The sequence below is a fragment of the Tenebrio molitor genome, chromosome 5 (genome assembly GCF_963966145.1).
Source record: "Tenebrio molitor chromosome 5, icTenMoli1.1, whole genome shotgun sequence".
Lineage (NCBI taxonomy): Eukaryota > Metazoa > Arthropoda > Insecta > Coleoptera > Tenebrionidae > Tenebrio > Tenebrio molitor.
In genome coordinates, this window is record NC_091050.1 from 17628787 (window position 1) to 17654458 (window position 25672).

A 25672-nucleotide genomic window follows, 5' to 3' on the forward strand; every position below is an offset into this window, starting at 1 on the left:
CTTAGGCCCTTGGTGCAAAAAAGCCATAGATTTCATGAATGTCATCGGAGAGCGACTTATTGGGGAATCAGGCGATTCAAAATCAAAGAAATTCCTTTTCGAGAGGATTTCCCCTTGCTATTCAACGTAGAAACGCTGCAAGCATTCCAGATTCCGCATTATTATCGGAAATTTTTGTATTGTAAACCAAAAATTTTATGTACCTACTCGTACTATAAATTGAGCTCCATCACATAAATTTATTTAAAAAATGGACCACCCGGTATGTGTTGAAATTGATTAGAGTAAATAATAACAAAGGATACTCAAACCAGTTATTCGCGTATTCTGTAAATTGTTAACGAAAGATTTGCATTTCACTTTAATATAAAAAGTTACAAAGGTACAAAACACAACATTTTAGCAGAGTAATTCAAAATTATTAATTTTCCAAATACATTTTAAATATAGTGGAAGTACAACATAGTTATTACAGCTAATTTGTAAAGTACCAATAACGATGTAAATATTTCGAATAATTATTTTTTCGCTAATACGCCGTTGAAAATCAAATACATGTAGTGTCCCTTAAATTTTATCGTAACATAAATCAGTGACAAAGATTCGGAAGCTTGTTGAAGTTTCCTCCCGAAATAGAAATCTGTTCTTCCACAATCCTCTAATATTATGTACGTATAAATAAGGGTATCATATTATAAAAAGATGTCCAAATAGAAAATACAAGTTTTTAAACTAAGTAATTAACAATACCACAACCACTAATTAACAATAACAATTTTCTTATACAATTCTGAAACAAGGCAACCTAAAATTCTTTAGCTATTACGAAAAGATAAACTACCACAACCGCCCAATATTATAAAAACTATTTTCATTGAAGTTTGTGTTTTGTGAAGACGAATAGGTAAGAGGTTTCGACGTCTGTCGTAACTGTAAAATTTAAATAGCTTTTTTACACATTTTGTAAAATAGTCCATTCCCATTCTCTAACAAAAGAGATGGACGGTCAAACTCAACAATACCGCCCTTGTCCAAAACAATGACCTTGTCACATTCCAAAACGTAATTTAATTTATGCGTTATCATAATGACCGTACAACATGCAAGTTCTTCTAATACTATTTTATGTATCATTTTTTCAGTTTTTTGGTCCACACTTGCTGTCACCTCATCCATAATCACAATTTTACTTTTGCGAATAATCGCTCTTGCCAAACAGAGAAGTTGTTTTTGACCCAGGCTTAAGTTCGAATCCACAGTACTAATCTTGTTGTCCAAACTAGAAAATAGTATGTCCAAATTGACTACCTTAAGTGCATTCCAGATTTCAGCATCTCCATATTTTCCGGAAAAGTCAATGTTTTCTCGGACTGTTCCCGTGAACAAAGCTGGATCTTGAGAAATAACAGAAACATTCGATCGGAGTGTTTCTAATGGAAGAGTTGTAATGTCGACTCCGTCTATAAATATTTTTCCTTCAAATTTGTGCAATCGCAGAATCGTGGAAATAATCGACGATTTTCCAGCAGCTGTTCTACCCACAATGGCGATTGTGTCTTGAGGCTCCACTGTACAATTTAAATTATGCAAGACATAGTTATTGGAGGAGTCGTAGGAAAGGTAAACGTTGGTAAATTTTATTTCTCCTTTCTGGGGCCAACCTTCTACCAAAACACCGTCTCTGTGTTCTTGAGTCTGCTCAGTGTATTCTAGGATTCGTCCGACTGATGTTACTTCAGTTTCGATCCTGCTACATGCGTTAAATGCGAATTCTAAAGATCTCTTGAAGATGGCAGCCTGCGAAAGCACAAGACCAACATGTGCACCGGATATATCTAAAAGATTTGAGAATTTTTCAAATAATTTTCAATAAAATTACAAAATTTTTTACCGGTGTCAACTATCAAGAATTGTAGAAGTATGGCAGATGTAAATAATATAAAGTAAACGTGGACGATGAACATAAGAGCTCTCAACCAACATAAGTAGAGATATGAAGCCGAAGTGTAGAGATTTTGGCGGCTGTCGAATTCGTCGATTAAAATATTTTCTACCTTTGAACATCGTATTGTTGGCAGTCCTTCAGCGCTGGCATTTACATGACCAATGAATGAGCTTCGAGCTAAAATTTGTTGAGAATTACAAATAACATTCTCCCATCAGTACTCACTCGAAAGTTCTAATTGCTTCAGAATCTTTCCAATTCTTAGGAAGAATATAACTGTTGCAATAGGAAATGTACAAAATACAAAAGAAATTGTAAGGAATTTTAGTTTTACCGATCCCATTAAAATCGTTACTCCAATCATTTCTGCAATAGCCTAAATACAAATTATTAAAAACTACATTATGTAGGTTCTCACTTCCAAACTAAAATACAATGAAAAAGGTACTCTTTCGTCAACGTACACAAGATCTTCTGAAAATCTGTTCAAAATGTTACCAGTATAGTGACTACTAAAAAATCTCATGGAAGCATTTACTATCCTTTCGAATAATAGTCCGTGAAGACTTACTAAAGCTTTTCTTAAAAGAAGATAAAATATGACAGCTTTTAAGAAGAACATTATTCCTACTGTTACTGAAATAATTGGAAATAAATAAATCATCTGGTGACGATTTTGCAATAACTTTTGGTAATTGTCACCATCTGTGTTATTGTAAATTGTGTATTTTAAAATTTGTTGTTCAGTATTAATCCTGGAATAGGTTTCTAGAATGTTTTTCTTATTTGAGTGGTTCACCTTACCAATTGTTTTCTAGTTTTCGTAAACCACTTTTCGAAATCATAACCACACCAAATACAATGCAAATAAAAGCAAATTTAACAGACCCACCACCATGTCCTATCAGTTTCCTATAATTTGTCAAGTTTAATATTCCTGGCATTACTTTTTCTTCATATATATTTCTTTCAATTTGTTTTCCTGAAATCAAATTTGTGGTTTCCCTAACATCGTCTTCAACGACACCATCCTCCTCTTTACATTTAACTTTGCCCCAAGCGAGCCCTAGATGATGAGGTTCTGGTTGAATCAAGGTTGTGGATAAATTCTTACTGAATTTTGCTGTTTGATCATTTAAAACTTTGACATTATCTGCTCGATCAATATGTTTTGGGTTCTGGGTGACCAGAACCACTAACTTATTTTTCAGAAATTGTTTAATACATTTTTCAAAAATATAGTCAGCAACAAATACATCCAAATTGGCCAAACAATCGTCCAACAAATAAATTTCACAATCTCGATAAACAGCACGTGCTAAGTTTATTCTACTTTGTTGGCCTTTGCTTAAGTTCTCTCCTCTGTCCGCTACGATAAAACCATCACCTCCAGGGAGATATTGTAAATCGTGCATAAGAGCACACGCTTGTAGTACCTGGAGATATCGCTCTTCATTATACTTTGCTCCAAATAAAACATTTTGCTTTATCGTGGATGCAAAAAGCCAAGGTTGTTGAGAGGCATAAGAGATTGTACCGCTGACGTTCAGCACTCCCGCAATTGATTGATACTCCTCTAGTATGACTTTCAAAAGCAAAGTTTTTCCACTTGCAGTAGAACCAGTAATGACAGTTAATCCATTATTAATTTCACAGTTGATATTTTCTAATATTTTATGGTCTCTGGAGAACACATCTACGTTTGATAAAATGATTTTGGTTGGAAGTTCCTCGTCATTCTTGTATTTAGATGCCAACTGTGCATCTATAGTTCTAAAAAAAATTCCAATTCTTCCAAGGACTGCTATTAACTTTACCGTTTCGTGTATGCCCCTGGGAATTCCTCTTTTATAAGCGAAATTTAATGATTCCATACTCGTGATCAAAAAGAAGATGGTCTCAACTTTAATTTCATTTCCTAACCATATGGAGCTGGTTATAAAAACGTAAGTTGATGTGTTCATAATCGTTTCCGAAATGGTAAATTTAGCAAAAAGCAATAAGTATATCTTGTAAATAAGGGAAACTTCTTCTCTAGAATTGTGAGAAAATAAATGCCTATTGACTGTGACTCCATTCTAGCAATCAATAAATTATAACGGAAAAATAATTATCCTTTAGAACTAGAGTACCCGTGCAGACGAAACAAATGGTGTAACTTTATAACAAGGAAAATGTCCAGTCTACTTACGTTCGAATTTTAGAAACCTTTTTCTGATAACTATCCCCCCAAATGTAGCACTTTACAGTTGCAATGGCGTCTAACATTTCTTTGGTTGCCTGATACCTGAGGTCTGTTTTCTTTAAAGTTTTGACTTTCATTGAGGCCAGTATTTTAGCCAAAGCCACTACAAAAGAAATTTAAAAGAATATATACCTAAACTGTTATCTTTTTTACCTTGAATTGAGATGATGACGCAAAATAAACCCACTAAAATGGCAACTAAAAGGCCGATTTCCACATAAACTACATAGCACGTAACTAAAAACCGAAGAAAATCGCACCACAAATAAGTTGTGTAGAATACATAAATATCAAATTCGTTGACATCTCTAGTGATTAAAGTGATTATTTTGCCGACCGATACATTGTCAAGTTGAGTTAAGTTCATCTTTAACATTTTTCTGTATATCAAAGATGATAAACCTGTTCGCATTTGTATTCCAATTGCTTTAAGTTTGAGCACAAAGTTATCTCTATACAAAAAGTCTGTAAACTCAACAACCACAAAAGCAACTCCCAAAAAGCATGCTTCAGTTTTATTAAACTTGCTGTGGTTGTTGGCAAAATAGGATATAAAATTCCTGACAATCTTTGGTCGCACAATTCTGCAAACGATGAAGATTATTAACTTGTAAAATCATTTCTAGAATTACAACGTTATTGTTATTGGAATGACTTGAGTAATTGCAAGCAGCAGATATTGTTTCCCGAAATATGTCCATAAAATTTTAAACATTGATGGATTATTTTCAAGCCTCTGCTTATTCCAATTTGTTTCTAGTTTATCTCCCAACATTTGAGACTTGAAAGATGGAAGGACTTCGTAAATATCTGCTTCATTTTTTACTCCTCTTCTAAAGATATTTTTCATGTGGCTAGGTTTTAAGAAAATTTTTGTAGTAGCTATAAAAAAAAGAATTTTACTTACATGAAAAGAAATTTTAAGAAGAAATTCGTTGACTCTTCCGGGTTGGGCGGTCTTTTCTTTGCTTTGACGTGATCCATTGTCTAACTTTAACTAAGAAAGCTTTGGTACACTCAAATATTTATAAACTTAAATGACCTAGACTGCCTTTTTGTTACCTAACAATCATTAAACCATGATAATATTCTGTTTTTAACTATTTAAAATAATGTGGTGATTTTCTGAATAAATTAGAATATAGTTTTGTTTTATTTGTTGTGTCCTTGCCATTTAGGTAAATATAGACAGATAATATTCAATAAAAATTATAACACTCTCACACGAAGAAAATTGTTCTTGAAAGTCTCACTGGAGACTGAAATATTAATATTTATCAAAAACCAGAATTATGTTTATTGTTTTTAAACAGTTTTTGAATCTGGTTGAATCTTTCTCTTAAGCTATTTTTTCTTACCATACCATAAATACCATGCAAGAGTTTTTCAAAATTGCAACTAAACTACCTGTAAAACTAAATAATCCTGTTATTGACGTGGGAACATTATTGTATGTGTCAACTTTGGCGAATACATTGGAAATCGGTTTCTTCATCAATGTTGAATATGATGAAATTTGATGTGGGGTAGAGATATTTTCATATTTGATGGCGGAAACAAAAGACTGAGAAATGTGACAAATTTGTATTGTCAGTGTCAAATTTCTCAAAGACGTTCGTGACTTCGACAGAAATGCAGCAAATTGGCAACTTTCTTTATTCATCGTCGAACTAGAGAAATAATTTGTAATACGTTTGATTATATGAGAATAACTTTTCCTTTTGAACCACAGACAAAATTTGGTTTCCTTAGAATTTATTTTTTCAATCTATTTAGCGAAAATTTAAATTTACCTAGACATTCCTTTTTACGGCCTTTATGAGAAATTTGATACTGACAATACATTTTTGTGACTTTTCTCAGTCTTTTGTTTCCGCCACCAAATATGAAAATACATACCTCTATACTAAGGACAATGTAACATTTTTTCTGCACCGCCCATTTCATTTTCTTAGTTACCAATCAAATATGTTGTTAAGACGATCTGATTTACACAGTAAAAATTTCTGACATTCGAATTGTCTTAATGACATTTTATTTTTTAGAACCTAAAACAATAATTGTGGACTTGACAGCAAAATTCTAACCTCAACTTTTTTACGTGGTAAATGTAATGAAAAATTATACAGATTGAATCTGGCTTAGATTCTTATTGGTCAATTTATGTGGGCGGAGCAGATAAAAAGTTATAACGGCAATACTATAGTAGTTTCAAACGCGGCAACATTGCTAACATGCAAATAATTGGTGCGATTCTTTTTTAAAATTTACCAATATTGCTACATAACAAGGTTATAGTTGCTATAATATGAAGCTGTTGATTGGTTGGATCAAGGCGGTCTAAAGTTACAGGCCAGGACACTGGCTACGTTGCCACATTCCCTGGTAGGCCATTCCATGACCTACGATGTTCCTAAAATTTTGAAACTAATTCGACATTTAAAATAAATTTTGACAAGTCCTTGGTCAAATTCGTCAAACTGAATTAAAAGCACATTTTAAGTGTTGCGTACCAAATTGCAACTCAAATTATGCGTCTTCTTCAAATTACATAGGTACCTACCTGTATTTAAATTTCCATCAAATGAGGAAACGAAGCCAATTTGGAAAGAGATTCAAAATCGAAGAGTGAAGAATTCTCAAAAGTAGCCATGTTTGTGCTAAACATTTTAGGGGAACAGATATCAATGGGGACAAAATGAACTTCTATTACGAAGAAATTAGGTACATTTTGGGAAGAAATAATCAAAATTTTAATGAAATGACGACACAAATAACTGAAGAAAATCTTTTGGCTTTAAAAAAGAATATTGAAATGAGACTGGGAAGCAAGTTACAAGAAATGGGGTGGGATTTAGGCAATGAGGAGAACAAAATTGTTATATTTAAGTTGGAAATGCCCAACTCGCGTTAGTTTTTAACCAAACAGTTTCAATAGCCCGAAACAAAGCATCACATCTGAAATATTATCAGTAATGAGCACCGTTATTCTTCTGTCTCCAAGGTGGTTTTAAACTATGTATTACAATGCGATAACGCATTTTTGAACTGTCGTAAAATTAGATCACTCATATTTGACAAATGCAAATCCAATGACAGGTTTAGTGGATTTTAAATTTTTTCACCAAATATTGGTGAATAAATGTTGCCAGACTGTGGTAGGCCATTCCATAGCACACTGTGTTTGGTCAGTGTCATGGCTTGGTAAATGAAGATCGCCTTGATTGGATCTATGCAAAATCAATGTTGCTAAATTTTGAAACAGAATCGCACTAAATATCATTGTAACAAAAGAAACACATTTAAATTGTTACAGTTTTGATTTGCTTTCAAAATGAGTTTTACGGCAGGTGAAAATTTTAATATGTATTATAGTCGAGTCAATGAAGGTTTTTATTTCTTAATCCTCAAGACCAGGTCCAATTTTGATGATTTTTTTTAAATATTTGTTTACATCTATTATTTGAAATCAGAAACATTTTGGTGGGGGGACATAAATATTTCTATTGTTTAAACTTTAAACAATAATTTTGCTGTTTCTGTTTTTCACGATATATATTCCAAAGGGAATATTTTATATTGAAGCTGTAGTATAAAAACTAGTTGTTAAGTCAAAATTTCTAGTAAAAATTCAATTTTTACAACATAAAAATTCGGTACCTACAAAAGGAATCGAGAAATATGGATGCGTTAATTATACATATTATTATTTACATAGTGCGTTCGTAAAGTTCGGAATAAATTCGATAAAACTGTAAGTATTAATTTCTGAGAAAAATCCTTGAACAGGTCAACTTTATTTTTAAAAAGTGCATATTGTTCAGTACTTTGCTTATATTGACAGCTTGTCATCTCCTAATAATGACGTCATAAATATTTTTTTTAAATGACAACCCCCATTTTTTTCTTATATTTCTTACTCTTCTTACTCACCTTACATAACATTTTTTTTTGAGAAAATGACAAATTTTACTTCAAAAATTTTAATTTAATTTTTAACTTAATTTTTTTCCAATAGATTTAGTTACAATGGAATGTTTATTTTAATAGACCAAACAATTTAGAACGATTTGCGGTAGAGAATTCGCACTGAAACGGAACAAATAAGCCATTATTGAGCGCAGTCTAGAAAGTGTCGGTGAGTGCCAAATAGTTGGCGGGAGGCAATTTCAACATTTGCGTTAAATTTTATTGTTAACCTGAGATGATTGTTTGATTTTGTTTGAGGTCAATTAATATTTTTACATTAAAAATTAAGTTAAATTTTTTAAGTAAAATTTGTCATTTTCTCAAAAAAATTGTCATGTAAGGTATCAATTTTTTTCATTAGTCGTTTAAGTACTACGAAGGTCTACCAGAAAAAGATGAAAAAAGTGAGGGTTGTCATTAAAAAAAATATATTAATGACCTCATTATTAGGAGACGACAAGCTGTCAACTTAAATAACGTACTGTACAACATGCACTTTTTAAAAACAAAGTTGACCTCTTCGCGGATTTTTCTCTGAAATTAATACTTACAATTTTATCGAATTTATTCCGAACTTTACCAACGCACTGTATAGTTTTGGCACTACTATCTCTAACTCTACCTACTTGTAAACAGCACAAGGGATATGTAATTCATCATTATCATTAAAGTATTTTGAAAATTCGTAAATATATTTTCAAATCTGTTTGTTAAGGTGAATCGGAACCTGCTATCGTTGTAGTTCAACCAACACTCACTCACACATTACATACTGTAACGGTCCGAATAGGTTGGATAAATTAAGAATTTTAATTTTTAAAGTAATTTCAAGGAAATATCTTAAAAACCGTTCATTTGCGACGGAAATGTTGGCCAGTTATAAATTTTATTGACGCCTTTGTCGGCAAGAGTGGTACCACATTCCTCAAGTGAAATTTGCCAAACTTTCTTTGAAAACGCAGGTACGCATCCAGTCCAAACACAACGGGCGTATCGGAGTTCCTCCCGGCGGTCACTTCTTTACCTGCACAACCCTTATTAACCGATGAGTTCCTCCCGAGGTTATCGGGGATTACCGCGTTAGGTATTCGACGGGGGGCGTATCCGAGTTGGGCCCGGTACCTGAGATAATCCTCGCTCAAATTTATCGGCCCCCAAGTATCCCCAATCCGGGCACCGCCTAATCCTATAAGGAGTAGGGCCACGCAGCCAACAACTAATTATAAAAATGAATCTTAATTTTAGTTCCATTTGAATATTTGTTAGTGAATTTGTAAATACCTACCTAGTCTCAGAAATGGAAGTGAAATCAATTTTGAGTGAAGAAGGGAAACAACAGTTCCTTGTAGTGAATAATTTTAAGTTTTGTGTGGCAAGGACGATGAAATTCGGTGGGGTTGTGTCAACAAAAAATCAAACTGCCTTGCAAAAGTGTAAACCTTCGGTTCCGAACCAACGAATGTGATCAGCAGTGATCTTATTCATAATCACCCGGAAGAAGAAAATATAGAGAGGCAAGCACTGAGTAATGGCGTCAAAAGAAAAGCTCTAGACAATTTAACACACAAACCTGCAAAACTATTGCGTCAAGAATTGCGACAAAATGGTTTTTTGGATCAGATTTTCACTTATGACGTGGATCGTGTGCGGAAGAATCTGTGGCAAGCCAGAAGATCTGTCCAACTTCTTCTCCCAAAAACTCAACTTGAAGCGAATAATTCTATATCCTGGTTAGATTTCGTTATGCTGTTTGTTATAATACGCTCTAACAGTAATTAAGAAATAATAATAATTGACTTGTTTGTTTGTATCTAAGAGTATCTATCTAATGTTTTTTGTGCATTCTTATGTAAAATAATGTAAATATTACTGAAATAAAAATGTTAATTTTGAAACATTTTTTGCTCTGGTATAACCGTAAATGTATAGTCGAATTTTTACCATTTTGAGGTGACGTCATGATTTCCTTCCTTGCTTTCTCTCTACTAAAACGACAGAAACAGAAAAAAAAACAAAAAAACAAACGGCACGTTTATTTATTGTTGATTACATTGTGGTTATTTTATGCTCCTGTCAATTTGACAATTTTTAATTTCTTTCACGCATTACATTGATTAGAAACATAACCTTTCGAAGCAATTGTCAACAAATTTGAAACATAATACAGGGTCACTACAAATAATTGTACCATCGTAGTTGGCGTTGAAAACCCACACGTGCCGCTAGCCTCGCAACGTTAGACAAACTAGTAGACAGATTTCCACTACCGCCAGTAGTGCCACCTATCGGCGAGTCATGTTATCAAGCTTGCGGCACATTCAACTAATGCCGGGAACCCACTGGCTCCACGCCATGCCACACTAAGCTACACTACGCTACGCGACAGAAATGTGTGCAGAAATTTAACAAAGATTTGAATGCAACGCGTACTCATTTGTTCCATGCTATCCGACAACATGCGACACGACATTAAACGTTTGACACAGTCACGTGAGACGTGAGTGGACGATACGCCACTGGTAACACCAACCATCCTTGTTTAGCAACCTTTTACGGCTCTCCACGATTTGGCGGGTGGCATCACTTTTTCAAACTGACCTTCCCCCTCTCATTTTAACCTCCTTGAAGAAAACACTTTTGGTTTCATTGCCGCTTTGGCTTTATTGGTTCTTCAAACACAGAGGTTGGGTCTTGTCTCACGATCATTCAAGGTGGACTTACTCGAACTACCCTCTTTCGTCCCATTCGCACCTTCATCACTCCTCTTCCCCTTTTCCAACCTCTTCTGCGCCTGAGCCCTTGAGGTGCCCCATTCGCGGGAAATACGAAATACAGCGGACTTGCTAACACGGCCATTCTGCGTTCAAGGCGTCCTCAACAATGTTGAAGTGTTGGAATTATACCAAACAGCCGTACTACGAAATAACGAAACGTTACGGGGGCTTTTAAGAATCCTCGTAACTTTTCTCTCGCACTCTGTGAGAGAGCCCTGGTTTTCGCATTGTCGCGGTGTAGGATCGCTACTGACTGCCAATCGCTTAACTTTGGATCGTATGGGATCGCCATACTCTCAACCCATTTCTACTGTACCCTCTTATTGTGGGATCGTCACAATTCTTACGATAAAGTCAAGCGGGATTGCCACATATTCACATCCCTCGGTTTGTGGGAATGCCACAATCGCTACAATTAAGTCATGTGGGATTGCCACTTAATCGTATCCCTTGATCTGTGGGAGCGGCACAAGAATACAGTAATCAAATGTACGCTGAGTACTTTTAACCTAATTTCGTGGAGTGCCGGTGTATATCATGGTGGGAGCGCCACCAGTTGTCCTTTGTAAAGAACTCAACATTGTGGGGTTGCCACTCTTTGGTTCTTTATGAAATCTCAACATTGTGGGGTTGCCACAATTTCTTTGATTTTATGGGGACTCAGCATGGTGTGGTTGCCACAATTTGGTTCTTTGTTTTTATGACTTGTGAGAACGTCACAAGGGCAACTGATTGAATGTCTTGTTACTGTCGTTGCATGATGGATTGCCAACAGTCTCATTTTGTTACTAGCAAAATGAGCTATTCATTCTGATTTTGTTGTGTCTAATGTCGGAAAAGTCAATCGTATTACCATGTGTAGGGGCGTGTAAAAGGGTGCGTTGGAACGTGACCGCATCAAATTGAGAACTAATTTAAGAGCAAAACCAAATATGGTATAGTTGGCCAGCTTCGGAGTTGTTCGTGGGCTGCCATTGTAGTGCGTTTCCCTTTCTTCCAGAGAAGATACCGCTCGTTCATCAGGACTTTACGGACAGTGTAGGGACCGCTATATTTGAGTTTAAGTTTGCCTCCTGCTGCCTGAGAGTCTTCAACGGCAACTAAATCGCCAACTTCGCTGTGAATCGGGAACTATCAAATTTCACGGCCTGCACTCTTCCGATCCGGGTGATTTGTTCACGTGCTTCAGTTAAGGCCGCGCCTGGATCAACGACCACATTCTCTGTTGAAACTACATCTCCCAGGAACTGCTGGTAATCTGGGCTTCGTGCCGAATTGTAGGATCATAGGCAAAAAGTCCGTTGACGAGTGCACAGTGGTATTGAGATTATTTTCAATATCGGGTAAGGTGTCTACTCATGTGTAAGCGAATTTTAAAAACGCCCATCGCAACACCTTTTTGATATCTCTAGAACTTTTGAAATTACAGTTTCCGACGACAGGGGAGCGTCAAATGGTGTGATGAAATTGAAAAATTGGGGGCAACTTTCCATTGGTTGGAACATGAACAGCTTTTCCGGGCAGCTAGCAGTTTGGTTGCAGAGGCAAAGGAGTGGTTCCCATGTGGCAACCAAATGAGAAATCGTGAGAAAACTTCGGGGACCGAAATTTACAATATGTATCCGCCCAAAAGAAATCTCCACGAAAAATTTCGTAAGGCCGGTTTGTATGTTAGTGGTGATGCTTCTTCCTGCAGTGAGTATGCCAGAGAAAAGATCGCTTTGATAAAATCTTTCAATTTTACCATGACTGAAAATCAACTGTTAGAGCTCGTGATAGGTGATATCGGAGAAGTTCAAGTAAAAACGACAGCTTTTAATAGTAACGTTAAATCTGAAGCAGAGTTGTGGTTTTGTTAAGTAATTATAAAATGACCAACAAAGGGCCCGTATCACACAACAAATTAAAACGAGGTTACCCATTTGAACTCAAAAGTAACCATGCTAAATTGTGTTTTAATTGTGATAAACCAGGTCATTTAAGCCGAGATTGTGAAGAACCGCGGAAAATTGCACAAAGAAATAATTCTGGACCGAAATTTAATAAAACTAAAATCATTTGTAGCTGGTGCAATAAGCCTGGTCATGTAGCAGACAAAGGTTTTGCAAAAAGTAAGTAATTGAAAAAAGTTGATCATGCTCAATCATAGAATAGTACCTAATTATAGATTGAACCTACCGAGTTGTTTCAGAATTTTTGGACAATTATTAAATGTGTAATCGCAAATAAATCGAGTAAATAATAACTAAGGATACTCAAACACAGTCATTCATGTATTCTATAAATTGTTAATGAAAGAAATGTGTAATTTTCACACATTCACTGTTCGTTTTACATTCTACTTTCATACATCATAAAAAGTTACAAAGGTACAAAACACATAACATTCGAGCAGAGTAATTCAAAATTATTAATTTTCCAAAACATTTTAAATATGGTGGAAGGACAACATAGTTATTGTTAACTACATGAATAAAACTCGATACTTCCACACAAGAAGTTGTAACAAATTTATTAAAATAACAAAAGTTAAATAATAATTTAAGCAAAAGATTATTCAAGAAAAATGCCCGACTTATTCCGCAGTCTCCGTAAGAGTCCCCGGGAAGAGTGTTCAGTTTGTTCTCCCCGTTGCGTGCGCTCCCCTTACTCGGCCTTATACCAATAATGATGTTAATATTTTTTTTGCCAATACCCCGTTGAAAATCAAATACATGTAGTGTCCTTAAATTTTATCGTAACAGAAATCAGTGACAAAGATTCGGAAGCTTGTTAAGCTTCGAAACAGAAATCTGTTCTTCCACAATTCTCAAATATTATGTAAGTATAAATAAGAATATCATATTATAAAAAGATGTCCAATAGAAAATACAAGTTTTTAAACTAAGTAATTGGACATCTTTTTTTTATAATATGAAATAAAAATAATATCAAAGGAATAATTGCCAATGACTTAATCTTTAATTCACCTAGAGACTTGGCTCGTTTTAAAGCTTTGCAATGTAGAGAATCAGGATCTTGGTTACATGCAATACCTTCTCCTAATATTGGTACTCTTTTAGATAACACTTCCTTCCAAGTTTGTATTGGTTTAAGATTGGGTTGTAATCTTTGTACACCTCATATTTGCAAGTGCAATGCGAAAGTTGACGAAATTGGCACCCACGGTCTAAGTTGTTTCAAAAGCAGTTGTAGATTTTCAAGACACACTGAAATTAATTCCATTATCAACCGGTCTTTAACTTCAATTCATGTGAATTCAACTTTAGAACCAAACGGACTGTCTCGGGATGACGGAAAACGCCCAGATGGGATGACTTTAGTACCGTGGATTAAAGGTCAACCTTTGGTTTGGGACGTTACTGTTGTAGATACACTTGCAAACAGTTACGTATTGAAATCATCTGAAGTCTCAGGTTTTGCCGCTGAAATGGCTTGCAAACGCAAACATAGCAAATATAGTTCAATCATTTCGTCAAACTACGTGTTTAAAGGTTTAGCATTTGAAACCTTAGGCCCTTGGTGCAAAGAAGCCATCGATTTCATTAATGTCATCGGAAACCGACTTATCGCGGAATCAGGCGATTCAAAATCAAAGAAATTCCTTTTCGAGAGGATTTCCCTTGCCATTCAACGTGGAAACGCTGCAAGCATTCGGGGCACTTTTCCAGATTCCGCAATATTATCGGAAATTTTTGTATTATAAAACAAAAATGTTTATGTAATTATGTTATTAATATAAGCTCGTTATTTTAAAATAATATTTTTATTTCATATTATAAAAAGATGTCCGATAGAAAATACAAGTTTTTAAACTAAGTAATAAACAATACCACAACCACTAATTAAAAATAACTAAAATTCTTTAGCTATTACCACAACCGCGCAATATTATAAAAACCACTTTCATTAGAGATTGGGTTTTGTGGAGACGAATAGGTAAGAGGTTTCGACGTCTGTCATAACTGTAAGATTTAAATAGCTTTTTTACACATTTTGTAAAATAGTCCATTCTCATTCTCTAACAAACGAGATGGACGGTCAAACTCAACAATACCGCCCTTGTCCAAAACAATGACCTTGTCATATTCCAGAACGTAATCTAATTTATGCGTTATCATAATGACCGTACAACATGCAAGTTCTTCTAATACTATTTTATGTATCATTTCTTCAGTTTTTTGGTCCACACTTGCTGTCACCTCATCCATAATCACAATTTTACTTTTGCGAATAATCGCTCTTGCCAAGCAGAGAAGTTGTTTTTGACCCAGGCTTAAGTTGGAATCCATAGTACTAATCTTGTTGTCCAAACTAGAAAATAGTATGTCCAAATTGACTACCTTAAGTGCATTCCAGATTTCAGCATCTCCATATTTTCCGGAAAAGTCAATGTTTTCTCGGACTGTTCCCGTGAACAAAGCTGGATCCTGAGAAATTACAGCAACATTCGATCTCAGAGTTTCTAAAGGAAGAGTTGCGATGTCGATTCCGTCTATAAATATTTTTCCTTCAAATTTGTGCAATCGCAGAATCGTGGAAATTATCGACGATTTTCCAGCAGCTGTTCTACCCACAATGGCGATTGTATCTTGAGGCTCCACTGTACAATTAAAATTATGCAAGACAGAATTGTCGGAGTCATAGGAAAGGTAAACGTTGCTAAATTTGATTTGTCCTCTCTGGGGCCAACCTTCTACCAAAACACCGTCTCTGTGTTCTTGAGTCTGCTCAGTGTATTCTAGGATTCGTCCGACTGATGTTACTTCAGATTCGATCCTGGTACCTGTGCGAAACGCGAATTCTAAAGATCTCTTGAAGAGGGCAGCCTGCGAAAGCACAAGACCAACATGTGCAGCGGATATATCTAGAAGATTTGAGTATTGTTCAGATAACTTTCAATTAATTACAAATTTTTGTACCGGCGTCAACTATCAAGAATTGTAGAAGTATGACAGATGTAAAGAATATAAAGTAAACATGGACGATGTAGATAAGACCTCTCAACCAACATAAATAGAGATAGGAAGCAGAAGTGTAGAGATTTTGGCGGCTGTCGAATTCGTCGATTAAAATATTTTCTACCTTTGAACATCGTATTGTTGGCAGTCCTTCAGCAGTGGAATTTACATGACCAATGAATGAGCTTCGAGCTAAAATTTATTGAGAATTACAAATAATATTCTCCCATCAGTACTCACTCGAAAGTTCTAATTGCTTCAGAATCCTTCCAATTCTCAGGAAGAATATAACTGTTGCAATAGGAAATGTACAGAATATTAAGCAAATTGTAAGGAATGTTAGATTTACCGATCCCATTAAAATCGTTACTCCAATTATTTCTGCAAAAGCCTAAATACAAATTATTAAAAACTATAATATTATGTAGGTTCTCACTTCCAAACTAAGATACAATGAATAAGGTACTCTTTCGTCAACGTATAGAAGATCTTCTGAAAATCTGTTCAAAATGTTACCAGTGTAGTGACTACTAAAAAATCTCATGGAAGCATTTACTATCCTTTCGAATAGTAGTCCGTGAAGGCTTACTAAAGCTTTTCTTACAAGAAGATAAAATATGACAGCTTTTAAGAAGGACATTATTCCTACTGTTACTGAAATAATTGGAAATAAATAAATCATCTGGTGACGATTTTGCAATAAATTTTTGTAGTTGTCACCATCTGTGTTATTGTAAATTGTGTATTTTAAAATTTGTTGTTCAGTATTAATCCTGGAATAGGTTTCTAGAATGTTTTTCATATTTGAGTGGTCACCTTACCAATTGTTTTCTAGTTTTCGTAAACCACTTTTCGAAATCACCACCACACCAAATACAATGCAAATAAAAGCAAATTTAACAGACCCACCACCATGTACTATCAGTTTCCTATAATTTGTCAAGTTTAATATTCCTGGCATTACTTTTTCTTCATATATATTTCTTTCAATTCGTTTTCCTGAAATCAAATTTGTGGTTTCCTTAACATCGTCTTCAACGACACCATCCTCTTCTTTACATTTAACTTTGCTCCAAGCGAGCCCTAGATGATGAGGTTCTGGTTGAATCAAGGTTGTGGATGAATTCTTACTGAATTTTGCCTTGTGATCATTTAAAACTTTGACGTTATCTGCTCGATCAATATGTTTTGGGTTCTGGGTGACCAGAACCACTAACTTATTTTCCAGAAATTGTTTAATACATTTTTCAAAAATATAATCAGCAACAATTACATCCAAATTAGCCAAGCAATCGTCCAACAAATAAATTTCACAATCTCGATAAACAGCACGTGCTAAGTTTATTCTACTTTGTTGGCCTTTGCTTAAGTTCTCTCCTCTGTCTGCTACGATAAAACCATCACCTCCAGGGAGAGATTGTAAATCGTGCAGAAGAGCACACGCTTGCAGTACCTGCAGATATCGCTCTTCATTATACTTTGCTCCAAATAAAACATTTTGCTTTATTGTGGATGCAAAAAGCCAAGGTTGTTGAGAGGCATAAGAGATTGTACCGCTGACGTTCAACACTCCCGCATCTGATTGATACTCCCCTAGTATGACTTTCAAAAGCAAAGTTTTTCCACTTGCAGTAGAACCAGTTATGACAGTCAATCCATTATTAATTTCAAGGTTGATATTTTCTAATATTTTATGGTCTCTGGAGAGCACATCTACGTTTGATAAAATGATTTTGGTTGGAAGTTCCTCGTCATTCTTATGTTTAGATGCCAACTGTGCATCTATAGTTCTAAAAAAATTTCCAATTCTTCCAAGGACTGCTATTAACTTTACCGTTTCGTGCATTCCCCTGGGAATTCCTCTTTTAAAAGCGAAATTTAAGGATTCCATACTGGTGATCAAAAAGAAGATGGTCTCAACTTTAATTTCATTTCCTAACCATATGGAGCTGGTTATAAAAACGTAAGTTGATGCGTTCAAAATCGTTTCCGAAATGGTAAATTTAGCAAAAAGCAGTAAGTATATCTTGTAAATGAGGGAAACTTCTTCTCTAGAATTGTGTGAAAATAAATACCTATTGACTGTGACTCCATTCTAGCAATTAATAAATTATAACGGAATAGTAATTTACGTTATAAGTCCGGTAGGTTACTTGTAACAGTACGAGTTAGACATTATGGACGAGGCGACGTTAGGAGCCGCGTCAAGGATGTCTAAACGAGCACCTGTTACAAGTACTACCGGATATATATCGTAATGTATTTTATTTCATACTGGAAGTCTCTTGTGCATCATAATTTTAATTCAAAAATTAAAAAATCACATTATTCTGTGTAAATAGCATCATCTTTTTCCTGTGGCAACGGCCGTTGCTATTGTTTTTTTAGATTAAATATTTTTTGACTTTGCTTGTGACACTTTCCGGCTCTCATACTGTTATAACTCACCTACCGGACTCAAATTGATGATGCAATCGAACATCTACCGGACAGTATGAAATAAAAATAATTATCCTTTAGAACTAGAATACTAGTGCAGACGAAACAAATGGTGTGACTTTATAACAAGGAAAATATCCAGTCTACTTACGCTCGAATTTTAGAAACCTTTTTCCCATAACTATTCCCCCAAATGTAGCACTTTACAGTTGCAATGGCATCTAACATTTCTTTGGTTGCCTGATACCTGAGGTCGGTTTTCTTTAAAGTTTTGACTTTCATTGAGGCCAGAATTTTAGCCAAAGCCACTATAAAAGAAATTAAAAGAGTATTTAATTTGTTTCTTTATTTACCTTGAATTAAGATGATCAAGCAAAATAACCCGACTAACATGGCAACTAAGGGACCTATTTCCACATAGACTACATAGCAGGTAATCACAAACCGAAGGGACTCGCACCACAATAAAGTTGTGTAGTATAAAAAAATATCAAATTCGTTGACATCTCTAGTGATCAAAGTGATAATTTTGCCGACCGATACATTGTCAAGTTGAGTTAAGTTCATCTTTAACATTTTTCTGTAAATCAAAGATGATAAACCGGTTCGAATTTGTACTCCAAGCGCTTCAAGTTTGAGCACAAAGTTGTCTCTATACAAAAGGTCTATAAACTCAACAACCACAAAAGCAACTCCCAAAAAGCATGCCTCAGTTTTGTTAAAGTTGCTGTGGTTGTTGGTAAAATAGGATATAAAATTCCTTACAATCTTTGGTCGGACAATTCTGCAAACGATGAAGGTCATTAATTTGTAACAATATTTCTGTAATTACAACGTTATTGTTATTGGAATGACTTGAGTAATTGCGAGTAGCAGATATTGTTTTCCGAAACATGACCATAAAATTTTAATCATTGATGGATTATCTTCAAGCCTCTGCTTATTCCAATTTGTTTCTAATTTATCTCCCAACATTTGAGACTTGAAAGATGGAAGAACTTCATAAATATCTGCTTCATTTTTTACTCCTCTTCTAAAGATATTTTTCATGTGGCTAGGTTTTAAGAAAATTTTTGTAGTAGCTATATAAAATAGAATTTCACTTACATGAAAAGAAATTTTAAGAAGAAATTCGTTGATTCTTCCGGATTGGCCGGTCTTTTCTTTGCTTTTACGTGATCCATTGTCTAACTTGAACTAAGAATGCTTTGTGACACTCCAATATTTATAAACTTAAATGTCCTTGACTGTCTTTTTGTTATCTAACAATCATTAAACCATGATAATATTCTGTTTTTAATGATGTAAAATAATGTGGTCATTTGCTGAATAAAAAGAATTTATTTAAATATAGACAGATAATATTCAATAATAATTATAACACTCTCACACGAAGAAAATTGTTCTTGAAGTATCACTGGAGACTGAAATATTGATATTTATCAAAAATGAGAATTATGTTTATTGTTTCTAAACAGTTTTTGGAACTGGTTGAACCTTTCTCTTAAGCTATTTTTTCTTACCATGCCATACATACCATCCAAGAGTTGTTCGAAATTACAACCAAATAATCCTGTTATTGATGTGGGAACATTATTGTATGTGTCAACTTTCAAAGGTGCCGTCAACAGATATCCATAAATTCCTTTCACGAATACATTGGAAATCTGTTTCTTCATCAATGTTGAATATGATGAAATTTGGTGTGGGGGAGTAGTTTTCAAACGCGGCAATGTTGCTTTTAACATGCAAATAATATGATTGTAACAAAAAAAAACACATTTAAATTGTGACAGTTTTGATTTGCTTTCAAAATGAGTTTTATCGCAGGTGAAAATTGTAATACATATGTATTATAGTCGAGTCAATGAAGGTTTTTATTTCTTAATCCTCAAGAACAGGTCCGATTTTGATAATTTTTTTTTCGCGGAACAACTTAGCAGTACGTTGTTAAGTAGTCATTAAAATATCAGGTAAAAATGTTTAAAAAAATTAATCTTCTTTTTTGTAACGATATGGGCCTATTTGAGAGAGAAAAATCAACGCCACGTTGCCGTACGTTATTTGAGGTAAAATGGACATAAAATTACCTCTTGGAAATGCTGGAAATAATGAAGAAAATAATTGCAAACCTGATTAGTGATCACAATTGTTCAGAATTATTATGCCACTGGCTAGTAAAAGACAAATAGTCAAAATCTTTTTTAATATTTAAAATAAACGAGATCAAAATTGCACCTTTAGAGCCCCCATATCTTCAAATCTAAGAGGTATAGAATTTTTTAATTATTTTTCTCATTATCTTCTAACATGAGTTGACATTGCCCCATTGAGTTGTTCCGCGAATTTTGGAGCACCCAGTATTGTTTGAAAACAGAAACATTTTTGTGGGGGCACATTAGTATATTATACAGGGTTATTCTAAATGATTGTAGTCGAAGTAGGCCAAGCCCATGTTATTACATTTTTGCCGCTTTCATATGAACTGTCAGTTTTGTCGCTGTCACTGTCATCTTTCAGGTGAAAAGATTTTTATTTATTTTTGTTAAATTAACGATTGAATCCAAAAATATTGAGTTGTTTTGCACCCAATTAACTCCCGTGTATACTCACTTATTCACATCGTTTTGATGTTTTTTTATGTATAGCGGCAACCATATATTCAGTTTTCACGCCTACTTCGACTACAATAATTTAGAATAACCCTGTATTATAAGTGATAGAAATGCATCATTATACAAGAGTGAGAATTTTGACCGACGAGTGCGCTTGCGCACGAGTGGGACACTTCTCACGAGTTTCATAATGGCATTTCGATCACATATGATATACGACGTTTTATCTTACAGGTGCAACTATTGAAAAAAATCCAAGAAATGAAGTTTCATTCAAGTAAAATGACAGCTGTCAAATTTACTCACTAGTGAGTAGGTAGGTACTTTATCTCACTTGTGATTAAAATTTGATTTCTGTCACCAAAAACAATCATCTAAGGTAGCTCAAAAACTTTACCTGTAAGATAAAAATATATATATTCTATTGTTTAAACAATAATTTTGCTACTAGTATTTCGGTTTTTCACGATATTTATAATAATAATAATAATAATAATAATAATGTTTATTTGCCCAACAGTTCTGGAAGAACCAATTACAGAGCAAAAATGACAAAAAAAAATGACATTAGTAATTAATAATACATGAAACTAAATTAATGCTAAATGATATTCATCCTAACTTTTATTTACAAAATAGATCGTAAGAGATTTTCGAAAATAACACCCAGAAACGTAATAGATGCAAAATCTTTACAAACTGCACTATACAGACTTGACATAGATTGAATAGGTGCACGAAGTAGGGTGTTAGATCTAGGCATAGCCGCATATAAAGGCAAAACGTTTCTATTATTAACTCGAGGCATACAAAAGCATAATCTCTGAAGTAGATCAGCACAATCAATTCTATAATGGATCAATTTATGAAGGAATAATAATGTAATAATTTTTCTCCTATTAGCTAATGACAAAAAGTTAAATTGCTCGCGAAGAATATGATTATGAGTTCCCACCAGAGGAAATACACCAAATACTTTGAAATGCAAGTAGATTAAAAATTTTCTTTGAACAGCCTCGATAGAAGTTACGTGACATTGGTAAAAGAGGTTCCAAACTAAACAGGCATATTCCAAGCAGGGAATGACATAAGTTTTGAATAATAGTTGAAAAATTTCAATGTTGATGAAGTCCCTCGAGTTTCTGATTATGAAACCCAACATACTTAATGCTTTATTTACTGCAATGTCTATATGATAGTTAAAATTAAGTCGTTCGTCAAAGTATATACCAAGATCTTTAATAGTATTTTCGCGTTTTAAAATTAAGTTATCTATATGATAGTTAAATAGCAATGGTGACTTTTTATATGAATAAGAAACAGCTTTACACTTTGAAACATTTATTAAGTATGCACCAAGAAGAAAGTCTATTCAAGTTTTCCTGCAAGGTCAATGTATCTGCTAAGTTATTTATGGTGAAATACATCTTATTATCATCAGCATACAAGAGACTACCGCAGGTTAATGCGGAAGGTAGATCATTAATAAAACATATGAAACAATAACGGTCCAAGATTGGATCCTTGCGGAATGCCTGATGTAGAATGGTACAAGAACGAAGAGAATCCATTATAACTGACAAACTGCTGTCTATTAAATAAATATGATTGTAATAGATGTAAAACTTTGTTACTTATACCGAACATGTCAAGTTTAGATATGATTGAGCGATGATCAACGCGATCAAACGCCTTGGCAAAGTCAGTATAAATAGTATCAACCTGTGAACCTTGATTAATTGATTCGGATACGTACTGTGAGAAGCAGGCAAGGTTTGTAACTGTAGAACGTTTTTTTAGAAAACCATGTTGCTGAGGGGAAATAAAGTTAGTTATGTACGAGTAAATTTATGAGTATAAAACGATTTCAAAAATCTTGGAAAAATTGGATAGAATAGATATTGGGCGATAATTGTCTGTAATAGAACGATCACCGTTTTTGAAAACCGGAATAATTTTGGATATTTTCCACAAAGAAGGAAATTTAGATTGCCGAAGAGAAGCATTAAAAATTGTCAACAGCGGCTGAATAAAAATGGTTTTACAGTCTTTTACCAAGAAGGCTGGTATTTGGTCATGTCCTGCAGTGAAAGAATTCTTAATCAAGGCTATAGCTGCAGAAATATCAGCTTCAGAAATTTGAATTATATTTAAAGATGAGCCCGATACTACATTAACGCCCGAGATCAGGGGATCTGGATCAGATGCTATAAAAACAGATTGGATTTATGTACATATTCCAAAGGGAATATTTTATACATATAATGGATACTAATTACTCTTATTTCTTTATTTAGCAATCTTATTTGTCAAATACATTACTTAAAATCAACAATCTCTTTACATTTTTTTGGTCACTGATCACAAAATGCGTATTATTTTTTTTTTACTTGTGGATATTTTAACCTCTCTTTCTTTTGCTCGTCGATAAAATGGTGAAAGTATGACGTGGTACCAGTTTTATATAAACAGAGGGATTGCTACTTTACGGCACCAATACAATGAAAATTTGCCGCTTTCGTAATTTATGGCGTTTTGAGTTGACAACTTTGACCAACATTTAAAATGAATGCCCTATTGCGTTGCTGTAAACATCCTGACAAGTCACAAACATATCTTTTAGATGTAACTGTTCCAAATTCACACAATATAACACGGGTGTTCCAAAATTGGCGTACTAACTACTTACTACCTTATCGGGGACGTTTAAAGCTCGATTTATAGATTGACGCCCGTACGTATGACGCAAACGTTGACGGTACCGCTGACGTTGACGTGTCATAGTCGACGACAGACCATTTTATAAATTGGACTGTCGCATTCGGTACGCAAGCGCAAAAGTCAAAAAATCAGTGATGGCCGTCCAAGACACAAATTTGTTATTTATTGTTTATTAATTATTACTCGTATCAGCTACAAGTTTGCTCATACGGTGCAATCAACAATTACTTAGATAAGGGGCGGCTATGACTTTGACAGTGTCAGATTTTTCGTATCTTTGCTAACTCAGCTAATAAACGTCAAATAACTGTCACTATGAACCAAATTTTAACGCAAAAATGGTTTTTACTTCAGGACTTAAAAGATTAATTTTACTTTCGTAATGGTGTTTTCAATAACGAAGAATAGACATACAGCGCTATTGCCTGTTTGGCCGAGATTACGAAAAAAATTTGAAATTTAAATTGTAACGGGTATACGCAACCAGAAATACTTCCATCCCTGTCGACACACGGTGAAGATTTCAACTCCTTCTTTGATCTGAATAATTGTCGATTGCACTGTATTAGTTGCAGCTCATTTTGCTGGAACAAACATAAGAAGGACAAGGCGGTGGAAAAGGCCTAGAACACGACCAACGACGAAAAAAACACTTCTGTCATCTGTCAACTTCTGTTTGTGAGTACGCAGGTCCGGCTGTGTGCATTTTCTGGCTTGTGATTGGTCGAATAGAACTGCTGACGCAAGACGTTAACGCCAAAGTTGAAACATGACCAACTTTCTCGCGTACGCTTACGGGACGACGTTTACGGAAAACGTATACGTCGATTTATAAACGGTCCAATTCGTTTCCGGTGGTTAATGTCCAGGCGGTAGCGTAAGCGGTTGCGTCGTACGTACGAACGTCAATCTATAAATCGAGCTTAAATGTACATGAAAAAAATATGGAAAAAATGTTTCAGACAAAAAAATCAATTATTGTCATTCGTATCACACCTCCACCCGGCGGCACGGCAATTTTGCCGGAGTACATACACTATTACGGATAATACTATCAAGTAATAGTGCAGTGCTTATCAACATAATTACCGGCGTCTCGCCTCCACATTTTGACTTTTTTGTGTTTTATGTTCTGTGTCAATGTTAAGGAATTTCCTCACGATGTGACATGAGTATAATAATATACCTTTTTGAATTTCAACCACCAATGTGTTCTCTAAGTCCAAAATTTTTAAATTTTTAAAAAGAGATTGCGGTACTATTCCTGTTGCTGAAATTATAAATGGTAAAATCGAAATTTTTTCTAAACACCAAAGATTTCTCATAGCAACGGATAGTTCTAAATATTTATTAATTTTTGTATTATATGTTTGTGTTATATTGTGTGAATTTGGAACAGCTATATCTAAAAGATATGCTTGCTTTTGTTGTTTATTTAAAATAATAATGTCTGGTCTGTTATGCTGAATGTGAATGTCAGTTAAAACTGTGCGATCAAAATATAATTTGTAATTGTCATTTTCTAAACAACTTTCTGGTTTATAAATGTAATGTGGTTGTGTATCCTTTAATAAATTGAATTTAACTGCTAAATTCATGTGTATAATTTTTGCGAATATATCATGTTTTTTATATTCGCTTTGAGCCAAAACGGTGCAAGAAGAAATGATGTGTTCAATGGTTTCCCCTTCAGTTCCGCAAATCCTACATTTATCGATGATCGATTGTAAACCGCATATGTGTTTTTTATAATTTCTTGTATTTATAACACGATCTTGTATTGCAAATATAAAACCCTCAGTCTCAGGATGAATATTTGATTTTTTAAGCCATGCATGAGAAGATTGAATATTAATTTCTGGCTGCTCTAGCTCTTTAATATTTCCCATGTAAAGACTTTTGTTTTATATTTGCTATAGTGTCAGGTATATTTGGCTCAACAATATCTGAAATTACATTATCACTTAAATTTAAAGGTGTGTAACCTTTATCCGCTGAAACCA

At 34.4% G+C, this 25672-nt stretch overlaps 2 protein-coding genes across 2 annotated transcripts; both read right to left on the reverse strand.

Annotated features, from left to right (window-relative positions):
• Nucleotides 1-430: 430 nt before the first annotated feature.
• LOC138131662 (ATP-binding cassette sub-family C member 4-like) lies at nt 431-5203 on the reverse strand. The gene is made up of 9 exons (XM_069048807.1): nt 5098-5203; nt 4826-5044; nt 4344-4774; nt 4137-4293; nt 2750-3979; nt 2364-2700; nt 2171-2321; nt 1892-2122; nt 431-1835 (listed from the first exon to the last, which is right to left on the reverse strand). The coding sequence occupies exons 1-9, from the start codon at nt 5172-5174 to the stop codon at nt 940-942; spliced, it is 3729 nt and encodes a 1242-aa protein (XP_068904908.1). The 5' UTR covers nt 5175-5203; the 3' UTR covers nt 431-939.
• A 9477-nt stretch (nt 5204-14680) lies between these two features.
• On the reverse strand, nt 14681-19543 carry LOC138131547 (ATP-binding cassette sub-family C member 4-like). Its single transcript, XM_069048612.1, has 9 exons — nt 19441-19543; nt 19169-19387; nt 18687-19117; nt 18485-18641; nt 16716-17945; nt 16331-16667; nt 16135-16285; nt 15856-16086; nt 14681-15800 (listed from the first exon to the last, which is right to left on the reverse strand). The coding sequence occupies exons 1-9, from the start codon at nt 19515-19517 to the stop codon at nt 14908-14910; spliced, it is 3726 nt and encodes a 1241-aa protein (XP_068904713.1). The 5' UTR covers nt 19518-19543; the 3' UTR covers nt 14681-14907.
• Nucleotides 19544-25672: the final 6129 nt, after the last annotated feature.

Coding starts and splice junctions, on each gene's coding strand:
- LOC138131662 (XM_069048807.1), bottom strand. CDS start 5,174: ATGGATCACGTCAAAGCAAAGAAAAGACCGCCCAACCCGGAAGAGTCA. Junction 4,775..4,825: donor GTCATTCCAATAACAATAAC/GTTGTAATTCTA, acceptor CATCGTTTGCAG/AATTGTGCGACCAAAGATTG. Junction 2,322..2,363: donor CATTGTATTTTAGTTTGGAA/GTGAGAACCTAC, acceptor ATTTGTATTTAG/GCTATTGCAGAAATGATTGG.
- LOC138131547 (XM_069048612.1), bottom strand. CDS start 19,517: ATGGATCACGTAAAAGCAAAGAAAAGACCGGCCAATCCGGAAGAATCA. Junction 16,286..16,330: donor CATTGTATCTTAGTTTGGAA/GTGAGAACCTAC, acceptor ATTTGTATTTAG/GCTTTTGCAGAAATAATTGG. Junction 15,801..15,855: donor ATTCTTGATAGTTGACGCCG/GTACAAAAATTT, acceptor CAAATCTTCTAG/ATATATCCGCTGCACATGTT.